At 29.3% G+C, this 20490-nt stretch overlaps 2 protein-coding genes across 2 annotated transcripts; both read right to left on the reverse strand.

Moving 5' to 3' along the window:
• Positions 1–17: 17 nt before the first annotated feature.
• On the reverse strand, positions 18–7968 carry LOC116032030 (serine/threonine-protein kinase EDR1). Its single transcript, XM_031274416.1, has 13 exons — positions 7234–7968; positions 6325–6747; positions 5371–5468; positions 3825–4867; positions 2997–3037; positions 2415–2483; positions 2134–2234; positions 1918–1996; positions 1704–1802; positions 1464–1532; positions 1316–1365; positions 605–781; positions 18–521 (listed from the first exon to the last, which is right to left on the reverse strand). The coding sequence occupies exons 1-13, from the start codon at positions 7687–7689 to the stop codon at positions 386–388; spliced, it is 2841 nt and encodes a 946-aa protein (XP_031130276.1). The 5' UTR covers positions 7690–7968; the 3' UTR covers positions 18–385.
• A 3959-nt stretch (positions 7969–11927) lies between these two features.
• Positions 11928–14395, reverse strand: LOC116032234 (transcription factor TCP20-like). The gene is made up of 2 exons (XM_031274722.1): positions 14377–14395; positions 11928–12370 (listed from the first exon to the last, which is right to left on the reverse strand). Exons 1-2 carry the CDS (start codon positions 14393–14395, stop codon positions 11928–11930), a joined length of 462 nt encoding a protein of 153 aa, XP_031130582.1.
• Positions 14396–20490: the final 6095 nt, after the last annotated feature.

Raw genomic sequence — 20490 nt, forward strand, 5'->3', positions numbered from 1 at the left:
ATAGATTGAGAAAGCAATTATAAACAGATACTGCATTGTAATAGAGTCAATAGTATTAAAAATGCGAATACCAAAACTTCCTTGGGTTGGGTTGGGGTGACAAAAGCCGCAAGATTTACCCAACATAGTAAACTTTTTACAGTTTCAAAAAAACACACACGTACCCAAACTTATATGCAGCAGCATTCCACTATACAAGAAACACAACTAATATGCACCTTTCTACACTTATATTTTTGATTGATTGATTGATGATGGATGCTACACCCTTCCATCCTCCACGAATGACCTACTCTCGTTTCTCAGCTTCACATAGGGAGATGAAAATGATCCCTCTTTCTATAAAGAACAGCCTTTTATTGACAGTTAGGAGCCAAGAAGACAATCAAGGTGTAGAATTTACAGATATTTCTTGTGGCAAAGCTGAACTTGGCTCGTCCACATGTGAAGGAATCACAAGCCGCTGCAATGGCCTTAATGCCACTGTTAACTGTGCAAATGATGGCCGCAAATTTGGTTCCCTGATCATCAAATCATATTATATATCAAACCACCTCTAATTTTCTATGACAAACTAAATTAATTCTTATGGCATATTACTCACATCTGCCAACATTCCCATATTATCCTTGCCACATGTGGATCCACTTCTTTTGGGATTTCAAGACGCCGATTCTGGAAACCAACAGCCCCTACAACTTGCATAGGATTCATCCCACTCCAAGGTAATCTCAGTGTTGCAAGTTCCCACAGAATAACACCAAAGCTATAAACATCACACCTGTTGAAGTAAATGCAATGTACTTAGCAGGAAAGTAACATTCATCACTTAAGTTGTGCAGCTGTGCAAACTATCACTCTTATTCAGTATTGAATATACAGCGACTGAATTGGTTTTTTATTGCAATATTATTTCCTTGATGAATTTCCTATTTCCTACCACATTTATATGAGAACGCATAAACAGCCCTAATTAAACACACATGAACACTTGACAGAAGAAAACGCCAGTAGAAAAGAAAAAATTATTAGACTATAGCAATTAGCAAACAATTCTGTACAGCACATCACTTCCATATCCAATTACAGCACATAAGGTAAACAATGTTTAGTTACTAAATTGTATTTCAAATCCATGCAATGCCAAATAAAACAATAGGTGGGAAGAGGCAACAAAAATGTTAATGCTAGTAAAATGATAGCTAAAGAACATGAACATAAATTGACACATAATAAGGTAAATATGGGATAAAGTAATAGATATTGCAAATTGCAATCAATAGAGAGCCTGGAAGGACAAGTAATTTTAACTCACTTTTCATTTGAAGGTTCATTACGTAGAACTTCAGGAGCCATCCACTCAGGCTACATAGGTCAAAATTGTGAACAGAACGATATGTTCAAAGCTTGGATATAAAGAAGAAAATGACCATATCAAATAAAAGAATATAGGAAATTCTTACCGTTCCAGCTGTTGATTTGGATGACAAGAAAGTGTTGTGTTTTAAGCGTGACAAACCAAAATCACACACCTATATTAGATTGAAAGTTTTTGAGTTACTACATATACAAAATAAAACATAAACATAAACATATTAATGAAGAAGAACAAACTAACATGGTCTATAGGCCTTTTGAGAAAAACCACATGGTATTATGTATCATGCAAGGCATCAACAAAGACCAACATTTGGAATACACACCTTGACATTCCAATCATTATCGACCAATAGATTAGGGGACTTCAGATCACGATGAACAATAGTCGGTGTGCTTGTATGTAAGCAATTCATGCCCATTGCCTGCATAGAGAAAGTCTAATTTAAAACTAAGAGAAGAGAGACCAGTAAAAAGAATCATAGCTGACTGACTATCTGAAGTGGTTCAAAGAAAATGGTCTGGGCAATAATCCTTTACCACATCAAGAGCCATTTTGATTCTGCGTTTTTCATCTATTTGAGACTGAGGACGATGAATTATCCGGTACAAACTTCCTCTGAAAAAGAAATTACAATAATAATACTAACACCAATTAGTAATCTCACATAAAGCCATAAAGCATAGCAGCTTAGCACCATGAACAGAAATAATGAGCAACAGCACTAATAAACATTAATAGCCGGGTGAAAATACCGAGGGAGAAACTCAGTGATGATCGAAAGATTAGGAGGCCTTGTTACTGCACCCATGAAAAGAACTACATTTGGATGTCGTAGACGTTGCATGATCCGTACCTGCCATGAGAAAAAATTGGACCATTAAGTTTTTTATCCTAAAAGAAAAAAATGTTTAGAACACAGCAGTTAAAATAATGAAGATCTATCCCTTTAGAATATATAAGAATCAATTGAAGAGAAATTAGGCAGGGAAGAAGAAGAAGAAGAATAAAGCAGCACAGGCACAGAGCTCCATACTTCTCTCTTGAACTCAGCCAAAGCAGCACCAGAGAAATCCTGATCAAGGAACTTCTTGACAGCAACCTCCTGTTCTTTTGAAGAATCCAAAACAGAAATGGATAAATATAATAATGCTCTATTATTCTTAGGAGATGTTAAGTCTGAGAAAAGAATCACACAACACAACTGAGAATAATCATACTTGCAAACTGAAGACTTAGAACCCACTTGGGTGCTTTATTAGCTTCAGCAACAAAGTGCACCAGAAGTGCCTAGACTTAGAATTAGACCAGTGCAATTTTCTCAAAAAAACAAAAATTAAAATATCCGGTATCACTTATCTCACAATGTAAGACAAATAAGAAGATAAAGAAGTTCCTGTTTCCAATGAAATAATGAGTATTGAATTCTGGCCAATGACATTATTTGAACTGCACCTTATAATTAAAAAATGGGTTGTCATGAACTTTTAGATAGTTTATTTTTATTTCTTTCTACCAACTGTAGCTTTAAGCATTTTACAAGTGACAAGAAAGATGCAAAAGTAGTTAGGTTTTTAAGAAAAGGAAATGAGGAAAGAAAAAAACAAGATGAACGTACAGTGCCATTCCAATCAGCACGGTAGACCTCTCCATATGAACCTGAAAGCATACAGAGAATATACATAAAAACCAATAAAACAACCTAATACAGAAATCTTATCAAAAGATAAATACTGAAACGGCCTTTCCCGAAAGAATGAGTAGAACAATTGTTGACAATAAAAATAGACATGATGATGGTTGCATTTAGGAAACTATGATTGCAGTTCAAACTTTAGTTTATTCAAGAAAGATAAGTCATATTGGAAGAGTGATGCTAAACTATTTGGGTTAATCAATGGTACTTGTAAAGGTAAAGAGTAGGAAACAAACAAACAAAAAAAAGGCCCTCCTTTCCACTTGGTAAACAGAAACTGAGTTTTACATTGCAACACCCTTTTTTTTTTTCTTTCTTTCTTCAGAATGGAAACACATGAAAGGAAGACGAGAGATTAAAAGCAGGTAGTAGTTACAAGACATTTTTAAGGGTGAAAATGGAATTAAGTGCAGAGAATTGAAAATTTTGTTTGTGTTGTGTAAAGGTAAGTCCATAGATGGGTTTAGTGGAATTTACAGCCTTTAAAGCTCCGAATAAGCATGCTGCTCCTCATGCTCTTTTCATGCCACCAGTTTCATGTTGTTTTCACAACAAAGACATTAAATCAGAGAAAAAGACAACTTTATGCAGATTAGGTTGATATTCCGAATATATACATACATAGTATAACACTGTCTAGTACTCAAAAAAATAGTATAACACTGTCATTAGATTTCATTAATAGACTATAGTTCATTTATGGCACTATTGATAGTATCTGTTTATTCGTTGCAGATATAGCAAAATTACCTAGTCCAATCCTTTCACCAAGAACAAGATCTTCCCATGGAATTTCACATTCATTCACATCATCAAGTACTGGATCAATCCGGGATGAACTCAACCCTATTTTAGTGTTTGAATGTTCCGGCTCCTTCAATTTCAAATTTGTCCCAGTTAATTTATATTGTGTAATCTTTTTCCCGTCATTCTGCATAGTAACATCCTTCACATGAGCTCTGGGTCTGTCTGTGTCATTACTTTCCAAGACCCCTTCCCTGTCATATGTTTGCTTATGATTACTGCTTTGATTATCCTCTAGAGAGAACTTTCTAAACTCAGATTGAGTTGATGCCAACATTGATGTACTACCAGCACCAGAAGCAGTGTTGTTCTTCTCCCTGTAGACATCATATGATTTACCAGGCATCCTTGAGGTATCAGAGAGAACTTTCAGAGGTGTAGTTGAGCTGGAAGAAGCCATTGATGATGCATTATAATCATTAGCACCACGGTTGTTCTTTGGCAAAAGGCCAGGAGCCTCATTGCATGCATAGCGATTTTTCCAATTCATGGGATTATTTTTTGGAAACTGCAACCCATTGTTATTCTGAGCCAAGCCAGATCCTTTTATTTGAAATGGGTTGAGATCAGCAAAAAGATTCTTTGGGTCATCCGATGGAACCACATTCACATTCAACCTTGAGCCATCACCAGCAGCATTAGGTCCACGACCTTTGTACAAGGACTTCCCAATTACCAATGATGGAATACGATCCAACTGGCTAGGACCTCTGCTGCCTAATCCTGATGAACAAGCGCCAACACCTGTATTTGAAACTAAAGGATTTGATTCTGGCTTCACTGGCCTCGTAATAGTAGAAAAATCATTTTCCATCTTATCATCCGAGGAGTTGGGTCTTGAGTAATAATCTCCAGAACCACTAGTTGACTGGACACTGGGAAGATTGTTCACATTTGGATTGTATGGCTTGAAAGAAGTATCTTTTGCACTCAGAACCTCTGCTGGTATAAGTGTCCCAGGTGCACCCATGAGATCAACCAAAAACTCACTGGCAAAGAATAAATGTTGAGGATGTATAGAACACTACATAGCATAGATCAATACTCTCAAACAACAACAACAAAAACATAGACCAATGAAGTATATACATTCAAAATATAGCATGTTGGTACATCACGTGAATTTTAAAAAATTAACAGGCATGCAGGCAACAACTAAGATTGCATCTCAGACACATCAAAAAATTCTCCTGCAAACAATTTAACATTGCTTTTTAATATACAACCTCTAAGCAAAGTGACAATACATGTGATTTCCTATGTGAAACCTGGATCTAAAACCAATCTAGGGAGACTTCTCAAGAAGTAATGCTTCAAAGTTCAAACAAAATAGGAATGCTAAAGGTAAGGCATTCATAAACTCAACCAAAACATGGATTAAAATGAGAGGGAGATGGTTTTGTGAGTTGTGATGTTGAAAAAAAACATATCCATGCTGTGGTATAACACAAATTTCAACACAGAATAGAAGAATATGAATTTTGCAATTTACCTCCCATTAGGTAACTTTATGATGTTGATAACATCATCCTCAACACCCGTGTAACCTCTAACTAGTCTACAAGGAATTCCAACATGGTCAGCCAAAACCTGCCATTAAAAAAACCAAAGTATTAAAAATTAGGTGTAACTGGGGACTATTAGTATGCCATAGCTCTAGGACTAAGAAACTAGCTCGGTTAACCCAAGAACCAACATAAATTTTGGTTCCCACCCAGAGCCGAAGTCATTTTCTATGCAATTGCGGGTAACAGCCTAGAGCAGTTGGTCCCTCACCTAAGACTATTTTTTAATACCATCATAGTTCAGCTTGCCTGTTTAAAATCAGTACCAATATATGGCCATTGTGAGCTTTTAATTCATGCATTAACCAGTGTTGGAACCTCTTATATTTAATGCAAAAATAACTAAAGAAACTTTTGCTGATATTATAACCGCTTTAATGTCACTGAATTTAGTTGAGGCATGGTATCTTTCTGGCTCTGCATTTCATTCTTAAAAATTAGACAATTTCACCAAAAACCTTTTAGTCTAGTGGTATTAGCTTGTAACTCTAAGTAGAAGATCACAAGCTCAATCCCCACCCCCTCAATAATCTCTTGAATTCAGTACACTTAGAAAATACCTCTTTTTTTTTACTTTCACTTGGTAATTAGGTAAACAATGACATAATGGTCCCATTCTTTAACAGTTTAACCTGACCACTATGCAAAGAATCAATTACTTGTATTTGCACTTCTTCACGAATCTGAAGCGAGGAAATATGTCATAATTGATGGCAAATACCCTCTAACAGTGTTAAATTCATCAAGGCTACAACAATAAAGTTTCATTCCTCAATGACTTTCTCATGCAGGTTTCTTTAGCATGTTAAAATAAATGAAAGCTAAATCTGATGATGATGTTTGAAAAAAAAAATATCAATACAAACTAATATAGTGATCACCTTGAAAAGCAAAGCACGATGGCGTGACAGCCCAATATTTAGGGATCCTATAGGCAGCACACTGGTATGAAGAGAAGTTCTCAACTCCATGCTTCTTTCCATCCATCTAGTGAGTATGATATTTGCATCTTTCACTGGCCCACCCAACTGTTCTGTTACAAGTTCAGCAAGTCTCTGAACTAGCAGACCAACCTCACTGGCAGGGGAGTCTAACGCAATGCAATGTGCAACCTGTATAAGCTCCTCCAAGGAAGGGTCAATTTTCTGATTAACTATCACAACTTCAAAGTCAGAACTCCCACCATTTGTTTCCAGTTCAGATAGAGATGGCATTTTCCCTCGACTTGCAGAATTGTTGAAGAGGCTATATACATCATAGAAGCCATCAACAACTTTTTCCTCATAGTCAAGAATGCTGTAATCCTAGTGAATAAAAGCAAACCCGGTTTTAAACAAATGGGTAGGGGTAAACAAATTACTAATGTGTAGCTAACAATCACTTGAAAATTAGAAACACAATGGAAATTATTTTAATCATAATACTAAAGGAGCAGTATAACTAAATTATTACCTAATGATCACTAGATGTATTAAGATCCTTAACATCATAACTCATGAAGCAAAAAATTAATTTTACAAAATTAAAATTTCATAAAGAAGGCATTTACTTATCATTCTTGTACATACCATTCTAGAAATGTGAAATTGCCAATTATTATTCAGTATATGCAGACTCCAAATCCTGTCATTTCAGAATACTGATAATATAAAGTTCCGATGGTTACTACTTTTTCTCTAATACTAATATATGGCAGTTGCTACTAACTACTAAGCCTTAATCCGTATCTACAATTAACAGATAACAATAAACCCACTAGTAACCAATAGCTAAGGAAATTTAAGACTCACCCAATACTGCCTCGACAGCAAGTCCGCAGTCGCTTCCTCCCTTTCCCGAGCCGAGTCGGCACCATATCTCCCTCCACCGAGGATTTGACCTTTGCCGGAGTCAACATCGCACCGAAAAGACTCCTCAGCCTGCGACGAGGAGACACTGAGGGCTAAGGCGAGCTGTATCTGGTAATCCTCCTCCGAGGCAAAGTAATCCTGCTGCCGATTGACCGCCGGCGCTCCTCCACCGGCAACAGGCGCCGAGACAGTTGAAGGCGGCGGCGGCGGCGTTGAAGGACTCTGCGGCGACTGCAAGTGTGTAGAGGTGCGATGATCGGAGGCACAAGACTGCGACGATGATGACGTCAACGCGGTCGAAGAAGAGGAGGAGGAGGAGGAAGAAGAGGAAGAAGATTGAGGAGTCTCGTTCGATCGATTGGGGTGGTGAGGCTTCTTCTTGAAAATATGCTTCATAGTTGGGGTTGTTTCCACTTTCTCTCTCTTCCACCCTCTCTCTCTCTATCACTCGGCTCTTCCTTTCTCTCTCTATATCTATATTGTATGTGTGTAACACTGTGACCAGGCACAGTAGAACTCTAATTCACTCTCTCTTTCTCTCTCTACCTTGACGGTGAAAATGCCATCTAAAGAGAGGGAGGGAAAACGTAAGGAAGTGGATAGGGGCGGTTGGGAAATGGGCACCGAGTTTAACGAAATTACACTAATGACATCAGTTCCCACCTAGTCTGACGTCACCAGATATGTATGAGCTCCAGTCTCTGGTAAATACGGAGTAAATGACTAATCAGAGCGCGCGTTTCTCCTTTTCTATTTCTTGTCTTCCCATTTTACACTACTTTGTATGTTTACTGGTCGAGAAATAAGTTTTCTTTTTGTTCTATTTTTTTTTTTCTCATCAATTCTATACTAAATAATTTTTATTTATTGCTTTATTTTGGTCCATTTTGATACCTACCTACTATTTTTTTAAAAACAAACACAACTTTTATTAATTCAAATCAACAACAAGTACATAAAGGAGGGATGAACGAGTCATTATTCTCCAACTAATACGTGGGCTACCTTGTTCGCAAATCATTTAGCGAACATAAAGCTAATATCAAGAAAATTTCTAGCTATAGGCTTAATGTCTTGAAGAATAAGACCAAAAGAGGATATATAAGAGAGGGCATTCAAGCCTTTGATTACAAGTTGAGCATTTCAACAAGAACAGACGGGAAATCCAAGGATTTAATCCACTTTAAAGCTTTCCTGACCGCAAATAGCCTCCGATTTTGTCCTAGCTACCAATTTTTAAATTTCTTTTATTTATCCCACCATTAATCAAGTAAAAATTCATCAAACAGCATTTGATATAATTTTTCTTTGTTTAAATTTATAAACAAATTCCAAATTAGAAGAGAACTTAAAACACTTATGACCTGCAATTAAATAACAAATTAAAAAATATGTTTACTTTTCTATTTTAAAAATAAAAATAATTCTCTAATTTTTCAAAAAACTAGAAAACTTATCATCTATGCCTCGATTTCTTAATTGTCAAAAACCCTATAAGATAAAAGATTTGTTTTTAACTAACTTGTCAATTATTGTCAGCAAATTTTCACCCAATTAATGATCAACATAAGTGACAACAAAATTAAAATTCATGCATAAAAGTGACAAAAATAAAATATTACGAGTATAAAAGTTCATGACAGAAAATAAAAATTTTATCACAAAAAATCATATTAAAGACCCTTACCCTTATAAATATTGGATATGTAAATTTCTTATTAACTCGTCCACCAATTTACCATTAATCCAAAAATAAATAACTTCCCTTTTTCAATCCAACAAGGAGTGATAATTGTAGGGGTGGAGGCATTTTCCTATTACAAATACCATTAAAAAAAAACTTAACACTAACCAACACTAGGAAATAATGGCTTCATTTGGTAAGACCTACTATTTTAGAGTATTATTATTGTTATGACTAGTATTTTCGCCCGTGCGTTGCACGGAATGGATTTGTTATAATATTTAAAGAATATCTGGATCAATATACAGTTATATATATTATAACATCGAATATTATATAGCGCAATTGATGAAATTGATTGGATCGATTATGTTTTCTGATGTTTTCCTTTGAATTAGAACAAATAATTGTCCAATTACCCGGGCGTGGAAATTTTTTATTATTATTATATATTGAGATAATAAAAATAAAGATGAAATTATAAAAAATTCTAATATTGAACGTGTACATTTATTTGATTATAATATTAGTACAAAAATATTACTCAATTAATTGAATAATATATGACTTGTTTGTCTAAAATTATCTTTAAAAGATCTATAAGTAATATGACTTATATAATTATATTATGACTTATATAATTATATTATTACTAAAATAAATATGAGAAAATGAGAAATAAATTAATTGTAATTATTATAAAAATAAATTCAACGACCAATGCTTAACTTAATTATCATAATAATTATTAGGCAATTATTAGGCAATTATATTCATTTTCCCCATATTGCATTTAGGGTGCGTTTGGTTCGCACATGGGAATCAGAATCGGAATGGGTATCAAATACTTGGTAATGGTAATGGGTTTTGGTGAAAGTATTTAACATGTTTGGTAATTGGGTGGAATGGGAATGATTATTAATAGTTGAGGAAGAAAGGAGGAAGGGAGATGAAACCCTTATTTAATAAGGGTATGGGTTTTGTCATTAATGGGGTATTCCAAACCCATAGTAGCATCCACAACACCTATCAACCAAACACAAACAATCACTTTCATACCCATTCCTTATGCCTAAACCCCCCAACCAAACACACCCTTAGTTTTATCTTCCTCATCCATATTTGAATGAATTAATTTTGATTATTATAAAAATCTAACAACCCATGTTCAATTAATTTTTTTAAAGTTTAAATAACTTGGAGTTTTCAAAAGGAAAGTATAATTAACTATTAAAGTTTTTAAATAATTTTCAGTCAATTAGTAATATCATTTTCTTTTCCCGATAAATGATTTTATTTTTATTAATAGTGTTGATACGTGAGTATACATATTATCAATTTATAGATATTAGTTAATTTCTATTTTACATTTTCTTAACAAATAAGCTTTATTAATTATTTAACCAATAAAATATTTCATTAATTGACTACAAAAGTTTAGGAGGGGAATGAAATAGGAGGATTTTACTTTTATATATAGTATAGAATATAGATTACGATCTTTTTATATTTTAAATCAATTACTAATATCATTTTTCTCGGAATAATGGTCAAATAAACCACTGAACTACACACAAAACTTCAATTAGACCATCGAACTAAAAAAGAATGCAATTAGATCCCTGAACTATATAAACTCATGCAATTAAGTACAAATTGACATGTTTTCAAAAAAAAAAAAAGAAGTCCAAATTGACCTGTTTACCTACAATTGTGATGACACGGTGGTTACTAATTTTAAAATAAATTTTTTAAATAATTTTAATTAAAATAATTAAATAATAATAATAATAATAATAATAAAATTTAAAAAAAAAAAACAGACGTCTCCGGCAGTTCTTCTATTTTTTTTATTTTTTTTAATTATTAGTGCCGATTGTTATGTGTAAATTAATATCAGGCAACCTTATATAGGAAAAATGAAAAGAATTAAGCATTAATATTTACCTAATTTTCGTTCCATTTTTAATTGATGATGTAGAATATTATTATTGAAATATTTCCGTTTCATTTTTAATTTCCGTTCCTTTTTTAATTTATCTTTAATATTGTTTATAATATGCCTTTATTATTTATGATTTAGAATGTTTTCCTTTTTTTAATTAAATTGCAATGATATGATCATTTCCTTTTTCATTTTAGTTAATTATGGATTTTTTTTTTATTTACAGTCAATTATTAATATTCATTTCCTTTTATATATTCAATCAATTAGTAACATCAGATTCATTTTTAGTCGATTTTTTTTTTATTTTCAGTTAATTAGTCAATTAGAATAATAGATTCACTGGTATTTTTACCTAATTTCTGTTCTATTTTTAATTAATGATGTAGAATATTATTATTGAAATATTTTCATTCTATTTTTAATTTACCTTTACTATTGTTTAAAATTTAAAATATGCCTTTACTATTCTTATGTTTTTATATATAGTATAGATTAATATTATGCTAATTATGACGTCCATGTATTATGAATAAGTATGGTAATTAAGGAGTATATATTATAATTAGAGTGAATGCCTTTTTTGGTCCTACTTTTATTGGACATATTCCAATTTTAGTCCGCTTTTATTATTTTTGCCACATTGCGTCCACAGTTATTAAACGTGTTCCAATTTTGATCCATCGTTAACTTTCCCGTCTAATGGCCGTTTGAGGGAGGGGTACTTTTGTCTTTTTACTAACCTCAACCTCAATTTTGACTTCTAAACCTCTCCCATTCACATCTATCCGTCTCTCTTAATTTTGACGTCTAAACCTCTCCCATTCACTATTTAATTCCGCAATTAATTTAGGTGTGTGTATGTGCTTCTCTCTCTCTCTCTCTGTGTCTGAGCCCCACTCTCCTTCTTCTTTGTTCACCTCTCATTCAAATTTATTATTATTTGTGTCTTTTAATCTGTTGGTTGTGGTAGTGCGTGGTGGAGGGACAGAGATAATGGATGCTCTAGAGGAGGTGGCCGGAGGTCCCAACCATAACCGCCCAGTGGCTTCTAATGGCGGCGGCGGAGGAAATTTGGGGTCTGCTTAGATTGTTGGCACCGCCCATAACCGCCCAGTGGCTTCTAATCCCGGCGAATTCATGGAGACTGGCGGAAACGGAAGTTCCCTGTTCGGAAACAGAGGCCTCGGCGGCGGCGGCGAGAGCAGAGGCAGGAATAGTCCCGGTGCCGGTGGCGGCGATAATCGTCGGCTCCGCCTGCTGCAACAGCCACTGCACCGTCTCTCCGTCGGTCTTGTGACCCAATTCCCGAGTAAGCTGAAAGATCCTGGCGGCACAGAGAGCAGGCATGCGAATTCTCCGACCTCGTCCATCGACCTTTTTGTGTCTATCCTTGTTAGAACTCCTCTTAGGAGCAACTTGAAGCTTCTTGTTATTGTTGTTGGTCTCTTGAGGTTGAGGTTGAGGTTAGTAAAAAGACGAAAGTAGCCCTCCCTCAAACGGCCATTAGACGGGAAAGTTAACGATGGACCAAAATTGGAACACGTTTAATAACTGTGGACGCAATGTGGCAAAAATAATAAAAGCGGACTAAAATTGGAATATGGCCAATAAATGTAGGACCAAAAAAGGCATTCACTCTTATAATTAAAAAATAATGTATATTTTAATTTCGTTTAATTATGGACGTAATATGTGTATGTTTAATTTTCTTTAATTGTATCCATAATATATATGTGTATGTTTAATTTTCTTTAATTATGTCCGTAATATGTGTACCATTAATTTCTTTAATTGATTAGATAAAATTACGGCAAGTATAAAAAACCGTTTAATAAAAGTATAATGTTTGAACTAATTTCTCAATGACCATAATTATTAAGATTTTATTCCAAAGTAACCATTAGCATAATTTTATATGTGTAATAATCTGTGAATTGAAATAATTTACATAATTGTATGGACGTAATAATATGTGAATTAGCATAATAATACGTGAATTTAAATAATTATCATAATTTTGTTAATCTCCTCTAATTATGGATGTAATATGTGTATTATCAATTTCGTTAACTGATTTGATAAAATTTATATTAATTACGAACAACAATATTAATTCATTAGTTGTCATAATTTTTAAGATTTTATTCAAAAGTAATCAAATTAAATGCACGGGTAATTGACATTATCTGAAGTAAAAATATATAAAATTATCGTAAGAATGAAATATCTATGTTTAATGACCATAATAAATTTAGATGTTAAATATAGTGTAATTACCACGGATTATTTAGATGGTAAATAGTATATGGTAATTACCTATATAGATTAGCATATTAAACGGATTAACATATGGAACAATGTTATAAAAAAGGAAGGAAGCCTTTTAGATAAAATATATTAGGAATAATATCAATTAAATAAAATATCATAGGAATTTCTCAATTCTATATTTATAATTACCTTTATAAACATATTTAATAGGAAAATTTAGTTACAAACTTATATTAAGAGTTATGGATTATTATTATTATATTATTATTATTATTAGGAAAATTATATTAAGAATTTTAGATTATTATTACTACGGAGTATTATATTATTATTATTATTATTATATTAACATAATAGATTTTAAATCGAGGTTACAAAATTTAATATTATTATTTCATTTATTCAAGTATAGTAATCACCATTTTTTAACTAATAAGTGTGAATTAGTATTGTGCAATTAATGATAAAGATTAATAATAATTGGAATCAACAATCAATGATACAATGACCCATGTTTAGCTTCCAATGCACCATTTTTTATAAAATGAAGAATTGGAATGGTAAAACGAACAATTGGAATGAATAATTGAGGATTTATTCAAGTATAGTAACCACCATTTTTACCAAATTACATAAGCATCCGTAAATGGGGAAGATCAAGATTGCAAATTCTACAATATATAGATGAGCATTCGTAGATTGCTAGTTATTTTGCACAGTACAACTAAAAAGATGGATAGTTAAATAAGGTATTATCATTCAAAATCTTGTAATACAAAGTTACAATACAATGTTTTTCCATTAGAAATTACCAATCAAAGTAATGTGATTAAAATATATAATTATAGAAAACATTTGATTGTTCACTACAATCACTCTGAAAATTGTAATTTTACATACGTGATACGCCCATGACAAAATTGGCCTAGCTACTTGAAACCTTATCAGCAAAAATTAAAGCATATTGAGCTATTAAAATCAAACTAAATCACAGTACTACAAAATACTCTATGGAATGCAGACTACACCATAAGGATCTCCAACATGCAGAATGAATCAACTAAAAATTAAAACATACCGCATACCATAACAATTTTACGCGTGTTAAAGTTCGATCTTCGACTTCGTAGAATTACAGATTATAGATCTCTAACTAATAGTGAGACACAGATATTGGTACGTTGTGAGAGAATAGTCATTTCTCATCNTGTTAAAGTTCGATCTTCGACTTCGTAGAATTACAGATTATAGATCTCTAACTAATAGTGAGAGCACAGATATTGGTACGTTGTGAGAGAATAGTCATTTCTCATCATTATATAGTGGAGGATAAACATAATATGGAAGATTTTTCAAAAGGAAAGTATAATTAATTTTAATTTTATGTAAATATAGATGATTGACATGTAAAAATTTTACTACAATATTATATAATTTTTTCATTCTAATATAGTTAATTACATGTCAATTATATAAATATATATAGATATATAGATATAGATATAGATTATCATATCACTAATCACCAATCACCAATTAATTAATTAATTAATATATATATATATATATATATATATATATATATATATTAATATTAATATTAATATATAACAATATTACCATATCACTAATCACCAATCACCAATTAATTATTCTTTTTTAAAATAATCACCAATTAATTAATTAATATTAGTATATATTAATATATTATATATTAATATATTAATATTAAGAATAATACCATATACCATATTATCAATTATCAATTATATATCACCAATCACCCATCACCCATTAATATTAACAATATTACCATATTATCATTATCATATATTACCATAATAATATTATAGGATGGATAATTAATAAAATAATAAAATAATAAATAAATAAAATAAATGGTTTTACCAAAATACCCCTAAGTTTTGGGGGGAAAATTTGGGAGGAGGAAAATGTTTTTATATATAGTATAGATTTCTAATTATAAAATCTATACTATATATAAAAGCATTATCCTCCTCAAAAATTTCCCGCCCAAACACAGGGGCATTTTAGTAATATGGTAATTATTATTCTAATTATAATTAATTAATATTATTTTATCATAATATTAGTAATTATGGTAATCATAATATATTATATATAGTATAGATTGGTAATTAGTTATTAGTAATTATGGTAATTCCTTATTAGTAATTATGCTAATTATTATGATAGTGTTTTATCAAAAAAAAATTATTATGATAGTATATTTGTATTTTATAGATTAATACATATACATGCATTAATGTAATACTGCTGAAAAATGTTTATGGTAATTAATTATTATGATTTTTTCAAAAAAAATTATTATGATAGTATATTTATATTTTATAGATTAATACATATACGTGCATTAATGTAATACCACTGACAAATGTTTATGGTATAGATTTATTTATTTATTTATTATGGTAGAATAATAATCTATATATATTTATATCTATATCTATATAATAATATATAAAAATATATTAGTTATAATTGTATGGAATTCTATTAATTATAATTGAATTACATATATATTATATTCCAATACCTATTTGTTTACAATTCCATTTATTTATTACCAATTACCAATTATTACGATAATGGTGAAAACATATGAATGGTAATCAAATGAATTACCAATTATTACCAATTACCAATAATATAGCTCTGCCTCTATCTCTTTATGGCTATAAATACAAGAAGTAACCCAGCCAACCACTACCACCAATTTTATACTCTCTTAGTTTGTTTTTTTTCGTTTGTGAAAGCATCAATGTATATAGGAAGAACCATCATTCTCCATAAAAGTGTGACATATTTACTATTCTTTTTTACTGTTCTTATCTTATCTCTTTTTTTTTTTTATTTGTTTGGTTACATTCATTGCAGGTTCTTATATTTTGCAATCACAAGCGCGAGGGTTAATTGTTGGTAGCTTCAATTGTGGAAAGGTAAGCTAATTTGTCAAATAACTACAACTTTTATTCTAAGTATTAACTATTTTTTTTTAATTGATTTTTTAACTATTCTTTTATATTTGAAATCTTATATTTCCGGCTCTTTTGATTCTTTAATTACAAATGCAGATATTTGGAGCCTAATAAGCAATGTGATGCAAAGGATAATGGATCTGTTAAGAGATGTGAAAGTTGAGAAGCAATTAATAAAATATTTTCCTATTGAAATCATTGACATTTTATGTTTCTGGGCATTAAAGATTTCAAATTTTAAATTTGTGTAATTTGTTTAAATCTTAACATTTCATGGTTTTACATTACTTTGAATATGTAGTTGTTTTATTCGTTTATTCATACCATGTTCAGAGGTGAAATTATAGTTCAAAAAAAGAATATTAAAAAAATAATTAACTGGAAATTAAACGGCACGGAATTTAAGCCTTTTAAAAAAGTAAATTAATATTAATATTTGATTGAAAATTGAACAAAAAAAAATTGAATTTATTTTGACAATTAAATTATTTTAATTACATTAATCACATTAATATTTATGAATGAAAAAGAAAATGAATATATTAATATTTAATTGGAAATATAATTAGAAATTATATTTTATAATTATATTACTTATTAATTATATGGAAATGAATATTAAAATCTTTTTATGAATGAAAAAGTAAATAAATATTACACACGGGAATCTGTTATTAATATTATGTTACTAATGTAACTAATTGGCACAAGAATCAGACCAAATGAAAAAGGAGATTAATAATAAAAATTCACTATAAATATAACACAGCTTTCCCTATGCAAAAATTAGTAACCACCAAATGAAATATTAGCAAAAAATTATGAAGGAAAAAAGAAATGGAAATGAATATATTCATATTTTACTGGAAATATAATCAAAAATTATATTATAATTATAATTATATTAATTATTTAGAATGAAAAAAAATGAATTTATTAATATTTCACTGAAAATATATTCAACAATTATATTTTTATAATTATATTACTTTTTAATCATATGGAAATTAATAATAAATTTTTATGAACAAAAAGAAAATAAATATTACACGGGAACCTGTTATTAATATTTTCTTACTAATTGGCAAGGAATGAGGCCAATTAATTGACAATTATTATCAGGAAAAAGGAATGGATGGAAAGCAATATTGATTCATTTGATGAAGGAAAAAAGAAATGAATATACTAAAAAGAAAATGGAATATTATGAAAAATGAAATGAATATATTAATATTTCACTAGAAATATAACACAACTTTTCCCTACGAAAAAATTAGTAACCACCAAATGAATGATTAGGAAAAAATTATAAAGGAAAAAGGAATGTAAAATAATATTAATTCTTTTTATGAAGGAAAAATGAAATAAATATATTCAAAAGGAAATGAAATATTAGAAAAAACGAAATGAACATATTAATATTTCACTGGAAATATAACACAGCTTTCTCTACAAACAAATTAGTAACCACCAAATGAAATATTAGGAAAAGATTAAGAAAAAATTATGAAGGAAAAAAGAATGGAAATGAATATTAATTTTGTATGAAGGAAAATGGAAATAAATATATTTATAAGAAAATGAAATATTAGGAAAAACGAAAAGAGTATATTAATATTTCACTGGAAATATAACACAACTTTCCATATGAAAAAANATTTTTTTTTAATTGATTTTTTAACTATTCTTTTATATTTGAAATCTTATATTTCCGGCTCTTTTGATTCTTTAATTACAAATGCAGATATTTGGAGCCTAATAAGCAATGTGATGCAAAGGATAATGGATCTGTTAAGAGATGTGAAAGTTGAGAAGCAATTAATAAAATATTTTCCTATTGAAATCATTGACATTTTATGTTTCTGGGCATTAAAGATTTCAAATTTTAAATTTGTGTAATTTGTTTAAATCTTAACATTTCATGGTTTTACATTACTTTGAATATGTAGTTGTTTTATTCGTTTATTCATACCATGTTCAGAGGTGAAATTATAGTTCAAAAAAAGAATATTAAAAAAATAATTAACTGGAAATTAAACGGCACGGAATTTAAGCCTTTTAAAAAAGTAAATTAATATTAATATTTGATTGAAAATTGAACAAAAAAAAATTGAATTTATTTTGACAATTAAATTATTTTAATTACATTAATCACATTAATATTTATGAATGAAAAAGAAAATGAATATATTAATATTTAATTGGAAATATAATTAGAAATTATATTTTATAATTATATTACTTATTAATTATATGGAAATGAATATTAAAATCTTTTTATGAATGAAAAAGTAAATAAATATTACACACGGGAATCTGTTATTAATATTATGTTACTAATGTAACTAATTGGCACAAGAATCAGACCAAATGAAAAAGGAGATTAATAATAAAAATTCACTATAAATATAACACAGCTTTCCCTATGCAAAAATTAGTAACCACCAAATGAAATATTAGCAAAAAATTATGAAGGAAAAAAGAAATGGAAATGAATATATTCATATTTTACTGGAAATATAATCAAAAATTATATTATAATTATAATTATATTAATTATTTAGAATGAAAAAAAATGAATTTATTAATATTTCACTGAAAATATATTCAACAATTATATTTTTATAATTATATTACTTTTTAATCATATGGAAATTAATAATAAATTTTTATGAACAAAAAGAAAATAAATATTACACGGGAACCTGTTATTAATATTTTCTTACTAATTGGCAAGGAATGAGGCCAATTAATTGACAATTATTATCAGGAAAAAGGAATGGATGGAAAGCAATATTGATTCATTTGATGAAGGAAAAAAGAAATGAATATACTAAAAAGAAAATGGAATATTATGAAAAATGAAATGAATATATTAATATTTCACTAGAAATATAACACAACTTTTCCCTACGAAAAAATTAGTAACCACCAAATGAATGATTAGGAAAAAATTATAAAGGAAAAAGGAATGTAAAATAATATTAATTCTTTTTATGAAGGAAAAATGAAATAAATATATTCAAAAGGAAATGAAATATTAGAAAAAACGAAATGAACATATTAATATTTCACTGGAAATATAACACAGCTTTCTCTACAAACAAATTAGTAACCACCAAATGAAATATTAGGAAAAGATTAAGAAAAAATTATGAAGGAAAAAAGAATGGAAATGAATATTAATTTTGTATGAAGGAAAATGGAAATAAATATATTTATAAGAAAATGAAATATTAGGAAAAACGAAAAGAGTATATTAATATTTCACTGGAAATATAACANAATATTTCACTGGAAATATAACACAACTTTCCATATGAAAAAATTAGTAACCAACAAATGAAATATTAGGAAAAAATTATGAAGGAAAAAGGAACGGAGATCAATATTAATTCTTTGTATGAAGAAAAAATGAAATGAATATATTTAAAAGGAAATGAAATATTAGGAAAAACGAAATGAATATATTAATATTTCACTGGAAATATAGCATAGCTTTCCCTACAAAATAATTAGTAACCAATGAAATATTAGGAAAAAATTATGAAGGAAAAATGAATAACAATCAATAATTCATTTTATAAAGGAAAAAGGAAATGAATATATTCAAAAGGAAATTAAAATATTAGGAAAAATAAAATGAATATATTAATATTTCATTGAAAATATTATCGACAATTATATTATTATAATTATATAAATTAAATATTAATTAATTATTAATTATATTAATAAATAATACTCCATAATAATTAATATTTATTAACTAGAAGGTTGAGCAATTCCCTCACCAACTTTAGATGTCGTTGATCAAATTAATTAGTACACGTGTGACATGAACACTGCAGAAAATCGAACATATTTAATATATAATAATAATAATTTTTGTATATACGAATTGATATTCCTATTAACGAAAATTAATTAATTTAGTGTAATTGACTAATAATAATTGTCTAATAATTATTATGGTAATTAAGCTAAATATTGGTCGTTGAATTTATTTTTATACTCCGTAATAATTAAAGTTAAATTATTTCTCATTTTTCCATATTTATTTTTGTAATAATATAATTACTTAAGTTATATTAAATATAGATCTTTTTAAGATAATTGTAAACAAACAAGTCATATATTATTCAATTAATTGAGTGATACTTTTGCACTAATCTTATAATCAAATAAATGTACATGTTCAATATTATATTTTTTTAAAAATAATGTTGTCTTTAATTTTATTATCTAAATAAATAATACAAAAATTTATCCGT

Source organism: Ipomoea triloba, chromosome 10, assembly GCF_003576645.1.
Source record: "Ipomoea triloba cultivar NCNSP0323 chromosome 10, ASM357664v1".
Lineage (NCBI taxonomy): Eukaryota > Viridiplantae > Streptophyta > Magnoliopsida > Solanales > Convolvulaceae > Ipomoea > Ipomoea triloba.